The following is a 13448-nucleotide window of genomic DNA, read 5'->3' as shown; positions in this document are numbered from 1 at the left end:
AATAGGAGATACAGGAAGGGAGGAAGGAGGAAGGGGGTATTGAAGGAGATTAGAAAATTCTAAACTTTTCATTTTCAGAATCCTATGAATTCTATTATACCTTCAGTTTAACTTCCACACATAAATTTATGACAACAGAAGAATCTTTGAACCATTTCAATTTCCTCCTACTCTGAAAAAGATATTAAGGGGAAAAAACTGAAATTGACAGGGCCATTAAAACATGACAGAAAGTTTTTAACAGTCTTCCCTCTAATCTGACAGTTCAGATCATTTCTCATTTCACCAGAGCCACAGAAAACTTTTCAACTACAAAGTCAGATTTCTGTATCCTTGAAACCAGAACTGATTTCCACATTTATTGTAACTGAAATTGTCTTAATAATTTCTGTCTCAATTTAAGAGCAGAACATGTTATATTTCTAGTAAGGGCTCCATTGATAAGAAGTTGTCAGAAATAAATGAGGTAATATATGTAAAAGTACTTTGTACGTTTGAAATTATTGTAACACATGGACGGCACTGTATTTAAAAAAGCTCTATTAAGTGTGTTGCTGATGTGAATAAGATATACCATTTTAGTAGTAAATCATTAGATGCATTTCTTTTATGATCAGGAGCAAGACAAGGATGTCCATCCACTATGATTGCTTCATTTTAACACTTATAATGGAGGTTCTGGCCAGTGCATCAAGACAAGAAAAAGATTAAGGGAAAAAAAAGGAACTGATAAAGAAGAAGCCTTTTTAAGTCAAGGTATTATTTCAGGCCTGTGCAAGATATCCAAGATGGAAACTCAAAGGTCTGTTGCTGAGAATGTGAGGTATGATGTTGGATATGATTCTAGGGATAAAAAGGATAGAATAGGTAGACCACATTCAGTGGCCTTTTTACATATAGCAATTTTGGGGGATACGGGAAGAAGAGTCCTAAAATGAAAGACTATGGCTCAAATTGGAAAGGAAAGTGTATGCATAAACTTGAGAAGAACATTCAATTTTAAAGTACTTATAAGTATGCTTTCCTATTTGTGAGTTATCACCACCACCTGAGATTGCCCTGCATGAGCATTAAGCTGTTAAATAAGAGATCAAGAAGAAAAGGAACTGTGTCTATTTTGGAACACAGCAAACTTTGGTTTTTATAACATATTCATCAGAATATATATATATATATATATATATATATATATATATATATATATTCATTTCTGCTCTACCCCACTAACAAAGGGTGCTGCAAAATCATGTTTAGGTAATATATTTTATATATTATATTTTAGTACAACATTACAAGCCTTAGCAACTTTCATTTAGTATCTTGAATTTTTAAATGCTTTTAGTATGATTCTTTTCTTTTCCATATTTTTACAAAATGTAGTGTAATTTAAAATATTGTGCAGTACAAGGTATTTTAAAGTTCCATTGTTGTAATATTCTTTACACAGAAAGAGCTTTAAAACGGTCTCATCATATTGCAGATATACACTGATAATCTAACATAGCCTCATGAGCTGTGTGAATGTATTAATCAATACTCTAATGAATTCAAGGTTGGATTATTATCTAAAATATCAAAGCAAAGGATATCAACTTCTAAATACACCAACTATTTAACTTTTATCTTTACATTTGTTAATGGTTCAGATATTTCTTCTGTAAATATTACACAATGAGAGCAATACTGTTTTTACTACAATGGAGCAAAATTTTAAGTCAGGAGGCTGCAAGCACATAAAACCATCTGCTTTAGTTATGTGAAAAAACTATCTAGTATCAACCAGAGAAAAATTGAAGGAAAAGTTACTGATTGTCTAAAAATATGCTGAATGCTAGGGGAAAAATGTTCTCCCATATATCATAAGTCAGACCCTTCTACATAAACTTAGAAACTACACAAATTTTGATGCTTTCCTTATATAGGCCAGAGCTAATTAGCTTACAAAGTTTCAAAACTGGCAGAAAAATTTTTAATGATTACTTTTGCCTTTTACACTTATATAGTGAATATGTTATACATTTGTAATAGTGTTCAATGGTTTGTGGCAGTTTTTAAAACTAGATGATATATTACTTTCCAGAAGTCAGTACACTCTCAGATTTTAAGTTACTTATGCATTTCTAGCTCTAAATGATACATTCATAGAAAAAAGAGATTTCTGATCAGTGTTTATAATCCTCCAAATGGCTACAGCAAGAGAGAAGGGAAAAAAGACAAGATTGGGCAGAGGGCTAAACCACAAACATGCAAGAAGGATTTTAATGAAAGTTATGCCATCTGCAGAATGAAGCATCAATCCTACTTGGTTAGCATAAGCAGGCAAGTGCTTTTGTAAGTAATAATAAAAAAATCAGTAAATATAAAATGACACTGATATGTATTTCTGAATACCTACTGGCCAAATTTTATTAATCAAGAAAAAGATAAATTTGATTATTCAAGGAACTGATTACCTAACTTACAAATTAGCCATGGTATTTGCCTTTTCTCCATATTATTACAAGATTTTTGTGTAGTTCACTTTTCAGTAATAATCTCTACTGGAATGGTAGGTGAGGACAATGTTGAGTTTACCTACCACATTTTGTAAGGCAACTTAAATTTGAGGATAAAAGTCAAAACTTTGTTTAATAGACTTTGTAATTTTTAGCTTTCAGCCTTAATTAGCATTGACAAACACAAGTTAACTACAGGTAATGATTTAAAAAGTCATTTTGCATTTCTGATATAACCTTGAAAAATTAATTATCTGAGGACTATTGTCCACTAACAAATAGAGAATCTTTTATACCCAAGTAGAGGATATTTACCAAAAATCAGAAAAAAGTTCTCTTCCAGGCCCACTAATAATGGGGGGAAAGATTTTAAAATGAGACTTAAAAACTTCATGAAGATGTATAATGTGACAAAAGTTAGAGTATACCAATAATATCAGAGAACTTGCTAGTATTTAAAAACCACATTGTTTCTTACCCTTATGTGTTGTCCAAAATTTAAGACAATTGCCACATAATCTTGTCAAAAGGGCAGTTATCAGCACTCCTCTGAGACTTTACTATAGTAGCCTAAGACATTTTGTTCCTTTTCTTTTAGCAGCAGAGCCAAAGTGAGGCCATACTGTGTCCTCTCCCTGATGAGGATGCTTGGAACATACAGCCAAAGAGTTACCTTTAGGAGTCAGTACTGAGCAAAGACAGTGAGGCAGGAGGGAACAGAGACTCAGGAGACAAAGTGACCTAAGTATAGTTATTTTGGTTTTAGGCTGACCCTTAACCTAGCAGCCAGCCAGTCATAAAAAGAGTTAGAAAATCTGACTCCTAGAAAACCACAAAACCTCACTTCCTCCAGCAGTGAAAGTTTGACATTTATCAAATTGCTCCCTGTGTATAATTTTGCAACCCTAAAACAATGTAAAAACTAATCACCCAATGTAAATGATAACCCAAAATTTAACAGTAAGCCCCCTCCCCCATACCATTAACTAATTTTAAAAACTTAAAATCCTTCATTAGAGACAAAGAGGGTCCTCTTCTTCATCTGGGACGAGAGATTGCTACTTTATGAAGTGGCTCCTTTCTTACTTCTAGACTTAATAAATCTTTGTCCCTTTCTCCAAGCACCCTGCTTGCTCTTGAATTCTTTCTCATGCAAAGCAAAGAACTCTGGTGAGGGACTTTGGCCACTAGCATCAATAGGGCACAGTGCAAATAAGAAATGAAGACAGAAAAAAAATCTCAAAATCTTTAAGATGGGTTCCTAAAATATAGCCCTATAAAATAAGTTAGAAAAAATGAGGTGGAGAACCCTACCTTGCAGATCTTGTAGAGTGATTCCTGGCCATCTCCTCCAGTATCTTTAAAGTAATCATGTGCAGGAAATGTACGATGAATATCTCGAGTGATGACACTTTCCTGGGCTGAGTCCTAAAAAAAAAAAAAAAAAAAAAGATAGACCTAGTCATTAATTTAAAATGTCTTAATTGAAAATAATATGTACATATGCTAAAAAAATACTCAAAGAGCACAAAAAAGTATGCTCCCCCCCACCAAAAATATCTGCCTTCCATCCAGACCCATAGTCCCATTCACTGCTATAAAGGCTACCAACAGTTTCTTTTGTATCTTTTCATCTACCTATCTATAGATGTGTGAATATATGCTTATGGAAGGGGGAGGTGAGGAAGAGAAGTTGTATAAACATATCTCTATTCTTTGCTTTTTGAAGCACAAATAGAAGAAAACTATTGGCTCCTTTCATGTAATAGGATAACTTACAGAATATTCCTAATCAATATATGCAAGAGTATATCATTCTCTATAAGAGCAGCTATTAAAAAGAATGAGGTAACTGGACATGAATATATCACAATTTATTTAATACTCTCCTGTTAATGATGTTTTTGCATTTTTCTATTTACATTACAGATAATATCACTAGGAACATTTTTATACATACGTTTTCAAGACAGGTTCCTAGAGGTGGAACTGCTAGGTCAAAAAGTATATACATTTCATTTCTGACAAAGTGCTTTCCCTCCAGAGGTGGAGTAACAATACATACTCCAAACATTGGTGGGGTACATGTTTTTTTTATATCTGCCCAACACCACATACTATCTCACTTTTCAAATTTTTGACAATCTGGTAAGTGAAAACTCAGGCTGCAATGATTTAAGAAGTAAATATATCAATCATTTCCCCCAATAGGTTAATTACTTAACTCATTCACTCCAGAAAATAAAAAGCCCCAAAACTACTATATTAAGCTATATTAAGCTTATATTAAACTATATTAAGATGACATATGCTTTAAAGAGAAACCTGGAGGTTCCTTTTAGACGAATTCAGGATCCCGAAGCCCAAAACTGAGTAAAATTCTAAGCTTTATAAAAGGTGATTAATCATTCATTTGATTCCCATAAATGTTGTTTATTTGTTTAAATGTCAAGTAAATAGGATGGGACTCCTTCTAGCAACACTGATGATGAAAATATTTTGCACAATTTAAGGAAGTATCAGTGACTTCCAGTGCAAATTAAAAGTGTTGTTTAATGTCTTGCTTCCATAAAGATTTGAACAAATTCCCTATTTCAGTTAAAATCAAGAAAGGAAAATAATGTTTAATACATGAGTTACTTTAATGAGTGCTAGCTCCCTTTTCTCTGCAGCTGAGAAGTATGTAAGAAGAAAGTCCTTGATTAGCTCTAAGTTAAGCCAAGTGCCTTCTCTTGCTGCCTTTTTCATTTCAGCTGCTATTACATGCTGAGTGGTAATTAGATCTTGTACCATGTGGAGAAAGGACACAAACTGAAATGTTCCAAATTTGCTAGCAAACACCAAATACACTGCAAATCAATCCAGAAGAAATTCTGATGGCTTAGAGGTATGTAATGCTACAGCTGAATAAAAATGAAACTTAAAAAAAAAAGTATCATACCTTAAGTAAGAGAATACATAGAAAGTTTATATTTAGTAAGACAAATGCAGGTTCTAAGAATAAAGAAAATTTTGAGGGGAGGTGGAGAGCTGGTACCAGGTAGAAGTTAGTTTTCACTGTCTAGGTTTTCCCCAAGAGAAAGGTTCTCTTTCCATGCAGTAATAGCTCCCACTCACAAGCCATTTGAAAAGATGACCAATGAAAATGTTACTACTGCCATTGCTGAACTATTTCAGGGGCAAACATGTGCTGAGTGGTTCACAGGATAACTCTTTTTACACTTTTCAAGATGTTAAGGGAGAGAAATCATTGGACTATATTCCCTAGAAACTGCCTACTCATTTGGCATCACACTGTGTTTAAATGGTACAAACAGTCTGATTCACAGAAAGGGAAATTGATCAAAAATTTCTAGAAAGTAACTTTGCATAATACTCAGTAATTTTTTCTATGCATACTTGAATCTTCCTTGTTTCTAAAAATAAATGGGCAAAAATCAAAGGAAAATAAAAATCAACTTTTCCTTAATGAAACTTCTCTTCCTAGGATTTCTTTTAAATGCTCTCTGGAGTTTTCTTCCAACATACTGCTATATTGCTCTCAGTTGAATAAGGGAACAATTTCTCGAACTTTATAAACTAAATAAAATATTTTGCTATACTGTTCACTGATCCCTTTCATATAACTGAAGGTCAGGAGGTACACTAGAGTCTTTACAATAGACTAATATGAACAAAATTTTGTATTAGACTAGAAAAAATAATTATGTTTTCAAAGCTAAAGCTAATCATCTCCCAACTACCCATATCGTTGAGAGTAAGAACAGTATAAATTTCAGGAATCCACACTTGAGATTTGAGAGATCAGTCCCAAATTCACTCACTCTTTTAACAAATATTTGAAACAAAGCTAACACTCTGTAAAAGAATGATAAAATCATTTTTCTCTTCAATATTAATTTTCTGTTTAGACTTATTCCAATTATAGTTGTCAATTTTTTTTAAAGATTTTATTTATTTATTCATAGAGACACAGAGAGAGGGGCAGAGGAACAGGCAGAGGGAGAAGCAGGCTCCATGCAGGGAGCCTGATGTGGAACTCGATCCAGGGTCCCCAGGATCACACCCCAGGCTGCAGGCGGTGCTAAACCGCTGCGCCACCAGGGCTGCCCAGTTGTCAATTTTTATAAGAAATAAAATGAACAAAGAAAAACAAAAAAGAGGCCAAATATTTCACCATCTAAATATTTGGAGTTAAAAAGTTTCATGAGCAAATCCTTTTTCTTTTTTTATTATATATGACTAAAAACATTTTATAGCACAACCAACACTGATATGAGGTCATTTTCTTGGAAGGTTCCCATGAGCAGAGTCTCCTTAAATCCTGACAGTTATCATCAGAATGGGGAGAAGAAAGAAGCTATTCCTTCATGGGCAGTACTTCACCAATATCCAGAGGTTCACAAATTGACCTGCAATTTACTTCCCCATTAATTGCATCTCTCATTCTGATCTTCAGTCCAATATGGGAGATGAGTGGCTTTGGAGCCAGATAGACTTATTGGTTCTGTTTCTGGCTACTCCACTTAATATGTATAGTATCCCAAACATGTTATTTAATGTCACTAAAGTTTAGTTTTCTCATCCGTAAAATGGGATGGTAATATAAAATTTGTGTCATTTAGAATAAAATAATGCATGCAAAGTGCTTACTTGGCACACTGCCTAGTATAAATGAGTATTCATTAAAGAAACAAATAAAAATAGTAATTGTCAATTATTATTCCCCCTTTTCCTTAAGATTCACATTTTTAAAAGATTTTATTGATTTATTCATGAGAGACACAGACACACACACACACACAGAGAGAGAGAGAGAGAGAGAGAGAGGCAGAGACACAGGCAGAGGGAGAAGCAGGCTCCATGCAGGGAGCCCAATGTGGGACTCGATCCTGGGACTCCAGGATCAGGCCCTGAGTCAAAGGCAGACACTTAACCGCTGAGCCACCCAAGCATCCCTTAAGATTCACATTTAACTGTTTAAATGTTTTGGTAAAAATGCATTTTAGACATCTTTCTGTATGTGTACACTTTAAATACTGAAACAAACCACTGTTTTTCTTTGGATATCATGAACATTCTGAATAGAGCTTTCAGCATGATGACATTTTTAATAAATACATATCCCATTCTGAATTTCCCATCATGTATCTTAGGTGTCCTAAATCATCCTTATTTCTATTAATCCATGAATAGAAGCAAAAACGAATAATCATTTGTAAACTAATATTTTTATCAACTGATACACATTCTGGCTCCAGCTTTGCATGTATCCATGAAATAAAGATATACACAGCCCAGAAGGAGGACGAAAAGGACAGGGTATGGCAGAAACTACATTTGCCAAAGTAGTTACCATGTCCATCACTATTTCAGAATTTAGATTCTGAGAATCAGAGAAGGGTTGAAGTCACGGTTATGGAGAAGACAAATGCCATGGTCTCTTTTGCATGCCTTCCTTCTGGACCATCAACACCAAGGATGCAACTGGTAGGCAAAGTCCTTGAGATCATCTATCCTGTCTAAGGAGGAGTCAGGCTGGGCCACACACAAAAGCTGATTCTAATCAGTAAAGAGTAGAGCGAGCGGTCTGGAAGAAAGTGAGAGGTCTGGAAGAAAGTCTCAGAAGTTGAGTTTTATCTGTCTCCTTCCCACCCCACACCCCTGACACCACCATCACATTGAAACTAAATTTCAATTTTGTTTACCTTTGAAGAATTTTCTTTAAATCCCAAACTGCTAAGTCACAAGACTAAATTATCTTTTAATTTTCAAAAAACATCATCCCTAGTGTGATAAAATCCATCCTCTGTTTCCAACAGAGGATATAATTTTGCTTGTTGAAAGTCAATTTAAAACCAACTCTAAGAGATATGATAAGTAGTTCAATTAACTTTTGATCATTTTATGTGGATTCAACTTACAGCCTGCTATCAAGAGTATTATGTGAATTGTTCTTCTAGTATTATACACACACACACACACACACACACACACACCCTGCAATCCTCTTAATTCCTATTTCAAGAGAATCATTGCTTACTTGTTTGTTGTGAGAAAAAAAAATGAATACAGCATTCAAGTGTCAACAAGTATTAGGAAGGCAGGTTTGGATGATCATAGCCTATTATTTTTTTATAAAACAATTTCTAGGCTGTCAACAACTGGAAAGGCATTCTACTACAGATGATTGTTTTCACATGTGACCTTAGCACCAGATGAAGTGTAAAAGTGATGTCTGATAAATGAACACCTTGACTATACCTTAATTTGCTACATTTTTACAACTATGACAGTATCTTTCTTATTAATCCCTACTGTCAAATCCAAAGTATAACTGCATTTTCACTTTTCATATACCACAAAATTATTTCAAAATTATTTCATTTATAAATACCATGCTGATTTGTTAGTGTTATTAAAAATGCCAGTGTAGACCAAACCTACACACAGTCAGCAGATAAATGATTCAGAGCTTAAAAAATACTTGACCTTAGAACGTGCCTTCTATTCTTACTTCACAGGGATCCTCCTTTAGTTCTATGTTGGAGCTAGATCTATGGTAAAACATCACAAACTGATCGGCTTACATGTCCCTGAAAACAGATGGGTTTGCAGTGGTGGGTCTGATTTATTTGCCTTGATGTTTGCCAAAAATTATAAGAGGCAGAGATAAAAGGAGAAAATATGAAAGTGAATTCTAGTTTCAAACATGCTACTGAAATCGTGAGCTTGAAACGTAACACAAAAAGAATGGATCATTGCCAGTCTTCATTCCTTGAATATACGGGGGAGGGGGGCAAGTCTTAGTATAAGTGGGCTAATATGGAAGCAAAGAAATACACGTTAACTAAATCATATTGTAAGCAACCTGTTTTCCAGGCACTGAACACACATGCTGCCAAATGTCTCAGAATCAAAGCCTAACACAAAGGTCAAGGCATAAGTCACATTCTAGCTTCAACTAGAAATAAATCTCTTCAGGGAGAGAAGCAACAGTGCGAACTAAAAGAAGGCGAAGGAAGGGGACAAAAAAATGTGCTATTTCTAAGACCAGATACCTTGATCCTGAAGGAAGTGCAAGGACTGGAGTGAGAAATATTTAAATAGACTAAAGCATTCTTTTGGGACTGGAAGATTAAGAAGCATTGCAGCCTATGGGCACAGCCTGGATTTCCCAGGGATCCTATGAAATTTAGGTCAGAGAAGAGATGATTCTCTATGACAAATACCTGGGGTTACTTTTAGACTCCAAATACACCCACCAAATGCATCTATGGCCATATATGGATATGTCCCCATTCCAGGGTTGCTAACCACTCATTGTCCCAAAATAAAGGTTCAACTGAGGCACTTGACAGTCTTGGAAGCTTATTCAATGAGCAATGATAAGCTCTGCAACTTCTGTTGGAATGAAGCACAATAACTGAAATCCATGATGTTATTTTCCAAAATGAGATGCATTTCTAACTTTGTATTATTTTTTTAAATTATGATTTTCATCAAAATAGCCCCGTAAACCCTTTGAAACAAATAAAAATTTTAAGAGCTCCATATTTACTCTAATTGTATAAAAATAACATCTTTTTATTTTTCCACAAAACTAAAGGACACCTCTAATAACTAGCATTTGCTAAACATGCTTATTTTCACTTAATCTTTACATTTTATAATTTTATTAATTTGACTATGTATATACCTAGTTATTGTTTTTACAGGGTGAATAACTTTTAGTAATTTTAGAAAACATTCTACTACTCCTTCAATTACTTTAAATGCTTCTCTTTGAAACTCTTTGAGCAAACTCAATTACATCTTCTTAAATCAAGTGATATAAAAGTTGAATGGACATTAAAAAATTAAGCTTTCTAACCTGTTGCATAGCACAAATTTGTTTATGTATCCAACAAATACTTAGTTCTGAGTACCTACTAAGAATCAGGCACTATTTTAAGTACAGAAGATACAATGGTTAGCAAGGTAGTGTCCTTCCCTTTGGGTCTTACATTCTAGTAGCAGGGAAAAGAAACAGAAAACAAGTATATCATATTGGTTAGAGAGAAGTACTATGAAAAAAATAAAACAAGGTAAATAGGTACTGAGTGAAGAGAAAGCTGATATTTTAGGCAGGGTGGTTTTGCCTCTCTGAGTGTTCAACTATTTAGAGAAAAGGGCATTATAGGCAAAAGAAAAAGCATGTGCATAAGCTCTGAGGTGGAAGCAGAATGGCAATAATTCTCTAGACATTTTCCAGCATTATGCTGACATTTGTGTGCAGATCACTTCAATGAATTGCCAAAAATTACTCCAATATTTTTCTGGATTAACATGGCTATCTCAGAAATTTATAATTATAAATTAGATTTATACATTTTTAAAATATTTTATTTATTTATTTATTTATTTATTTGAGAGAGAGCATGAATGGGAGGAAGAGGGAGTCCCTGCTTAGCAGGGAGTCTGACATGAGGCTCAATCTCAGGACCCCAAGATCATGACCTGAGCTAAAGGCAGATGCTTAACTGACTGAGCCACCCAGATGCCCTTATATTTTATATTTATAAATGTATAATTTATAAGTATAATTTAGATCATTTTTACAAAATGTTTTACTTCATATATTTGAATATTATGTTTCTGGTTGCACATGTCCATATAAACATTCAAACATCTATCTAACACTTGTCATGTGCAAGACATTGTACTAGGATTTAGGGGATCAAAAAAAATAGGATATAGTCTATAATATCCCTATATTGCATGAGGTTAAGATCTTGTAAAGACAAGATATAGGTGCAAATATCACTGGAAGGAAACATATGCTAACAGCCAACTAAATGATCCAGGCAAAGTTAGCTACAGAAATTGGGCAAAGAAAATGTTCACTGGTAAAAAAGGACTTTCCCAGAAGATGAGGACTGGGCTGGACACTAGAGACAGGATGGGTTCAACAAAATTGAAAGATCTCAAGAGAATATAGTTGACCCTTAAACATTCTCGGGATTAAGGGTGCAAACTCCCCACACAAAAATGACTTTTGACCCCCTCAAACTTAACTAGTAATGGTCTACTATTGACTGGAAGCCTTACCAAAACATAAGCAGTCGACCAACACATATCTTGTGTTATATGTATTATATACCACATTCTTTTATTTTTTTTAAAGATTTTATTTATTTATTCATGAGACACACACACACACACACACACACACACAGAGGCAGAGACACATGCAGAGGGAGAAACAGGCTCTATGCAGGGAGCCTCATATGGAACTCTATCCTGGGTCTCCAGGATCAGGCTCTGGGCTGAAGGTGGCACTAAACCACTGAGCCACCAGGGCTGCCCATATATACCACATTCTTACAGTAAAGCAAGCTAGAGGACAGAAAATATTAAGAAAATCATAAGGACGAAAAAATATACTTACAGTACTATGCTGTATTTATCAGATAAAATTGGCGTATAAATGGACCCACACAGTTCAAACTCATTTTGTTCAAGAGTCAACTGTACAGTACAAGGTGGCATAAGCAGGGGTTCCAAGGCATGCCCAGGAGATATGACTCTAATTGTCTATAGAAAAGAATTCACAGAGTACAAGCTGAGTGGGATCTAGAATATGGAAAGGTAATGTTCAATGAAGACATTTTAACCTACTCCTGTGGACCACAAGGAACCATTTTATCTGGCCATTTCATTTCATGGTCTTTGTAGTCAGTTTTGTGAACTCTTGTTTCAGTTTATTTCATCTGATGTTACTATCTGAAAGAATTAGCGTGTACTGATGAATTAACCTTACACAAAAAGAGTGCTGGCCCTTATCATTAATTACTAGAAAGTAATCTCTAGGCCTTGGAATGTCATGTCTGATAGGAGGTCTTTGTTAGCGTGTGAGCTTTGGTCACCCAACAAACATGATTTATCATGGGGCTTTGGGTCATACAGCATTAGTTCTATCTATTAAGAGACTGAAAAATAAAGGTCAGTCACGTGGGCAGTACATGAATAGTCCTATAAAAACTGCACCGCAAGACTCAGTGAACTTTCCTAAATGAAGTTGGCAATACTCCTTGTATATTGTTACATACTGGTGCCAGGAAAGTTCGTTGTTGATAACTTCATGGGGAATAGACCAAAACAAGTTCCATGTTTGGCATTTCTCCTGGACTCTGCCCCATGCACTTCTTCCTTTGGCTGGCTTTAATCTCTATCCTTTAGCGATAATACAGGTACCATGCATTTAACAGCTTTCATGAAGTTCCTTGAATGTTTCTAGTGAATTACTGAACCTCAAGGTGGTTCTGGTAACACCATAACCTGACAACCAATGTCAGAAGTGATAGTAGTCTTCTGTGGACTATGCTCCTTTTTTAACTTCTTAACTGGTTATATTATAACAAGTTGACCATTCATAATTTGAAGAACTCACTGTAGTATTCTCACCAGTAAATTTTGTTTTTATTAAAAGATTAACTGCCTACCTTTTCCTCTCTGACAAAATATTATTCACAATAAAACAGTCCTCTAATACTGTGTTAATTCAGATGACTTTTAAAAAATCATCTTTAATGTAGGGGTACCTGGGTGGGTGGCTCAGTTGGTTAAGCATCCAACTCTTGATTTTGGCTTACATTGTGATCTCAGGGTCGTGAGATTGAGCCCTGAGTCAGGACCTGCACTGAGCGTGAAGCCTGCTTGTTTTATGAATTCTGATTAATATTATAACTTCCTTTTCTGATAATCTACTTTATTCAAGTTTCCCTATTCAAGAGGATCAATTTCTGTTTCTTCAACAGATTGTTCTAGAAGTAGAAAAAAGCATTTTTTGCAATAAAGCACATTTGAAGCTAGATTAATCCTTTTTGGAATAAATCTAAGTAGAAACCTAGAGATTTTTATTCTATACTTTTTTTTTCTCTGTATTGATTAAGAAATGAGCATTACTATTCT

General features: G+C 34.7%; 1 protein-coding gene across 5 annotated transcripts in view; it reads right to left on the bottom strand.

Annotated features, from left to right (window-relative positions):
- Positions 1 to 13448, bottom strand: part of RABGAP1L (RAB GTPase activating protein 1 like) — a 724498-nt gene that overhangs the window by 305138 nt on the left and 405912 nt on the right. For all 5 annotated transcript variants that reach the window (XM_072733070.1, XM_072733072.1, XM_072733073.1 and 2 more), the window contains one exon: positions 3810 to 3923. In XM_072733070.1, coding sequence (XP_072589171.1) covers positions 3810 to 3923 — 114 coding nt within the window. The remainder of the gene's footprint in view (positions 1 to 3809; positions 3924 to 13448) is intronic.

Source organism: Vulpes vulpes, chromosome 13 (genome assembly GCF_048418805.1).
Source record: "Vulpes vulpes isolate BD-2025 chromosome 13, VulVul3, whole genome shotgun sequence".
Lineage (NCBI taxonomy): Eukaryota > Metazoa > Chordata > Mammalia > Carnivora > Canidae > Vulpes > Vulpes vulpes.
Note: the sequence above shows the minus strand (reverse complement) of the source record. Positions and strands in the feature narration are given on the sequence as shown.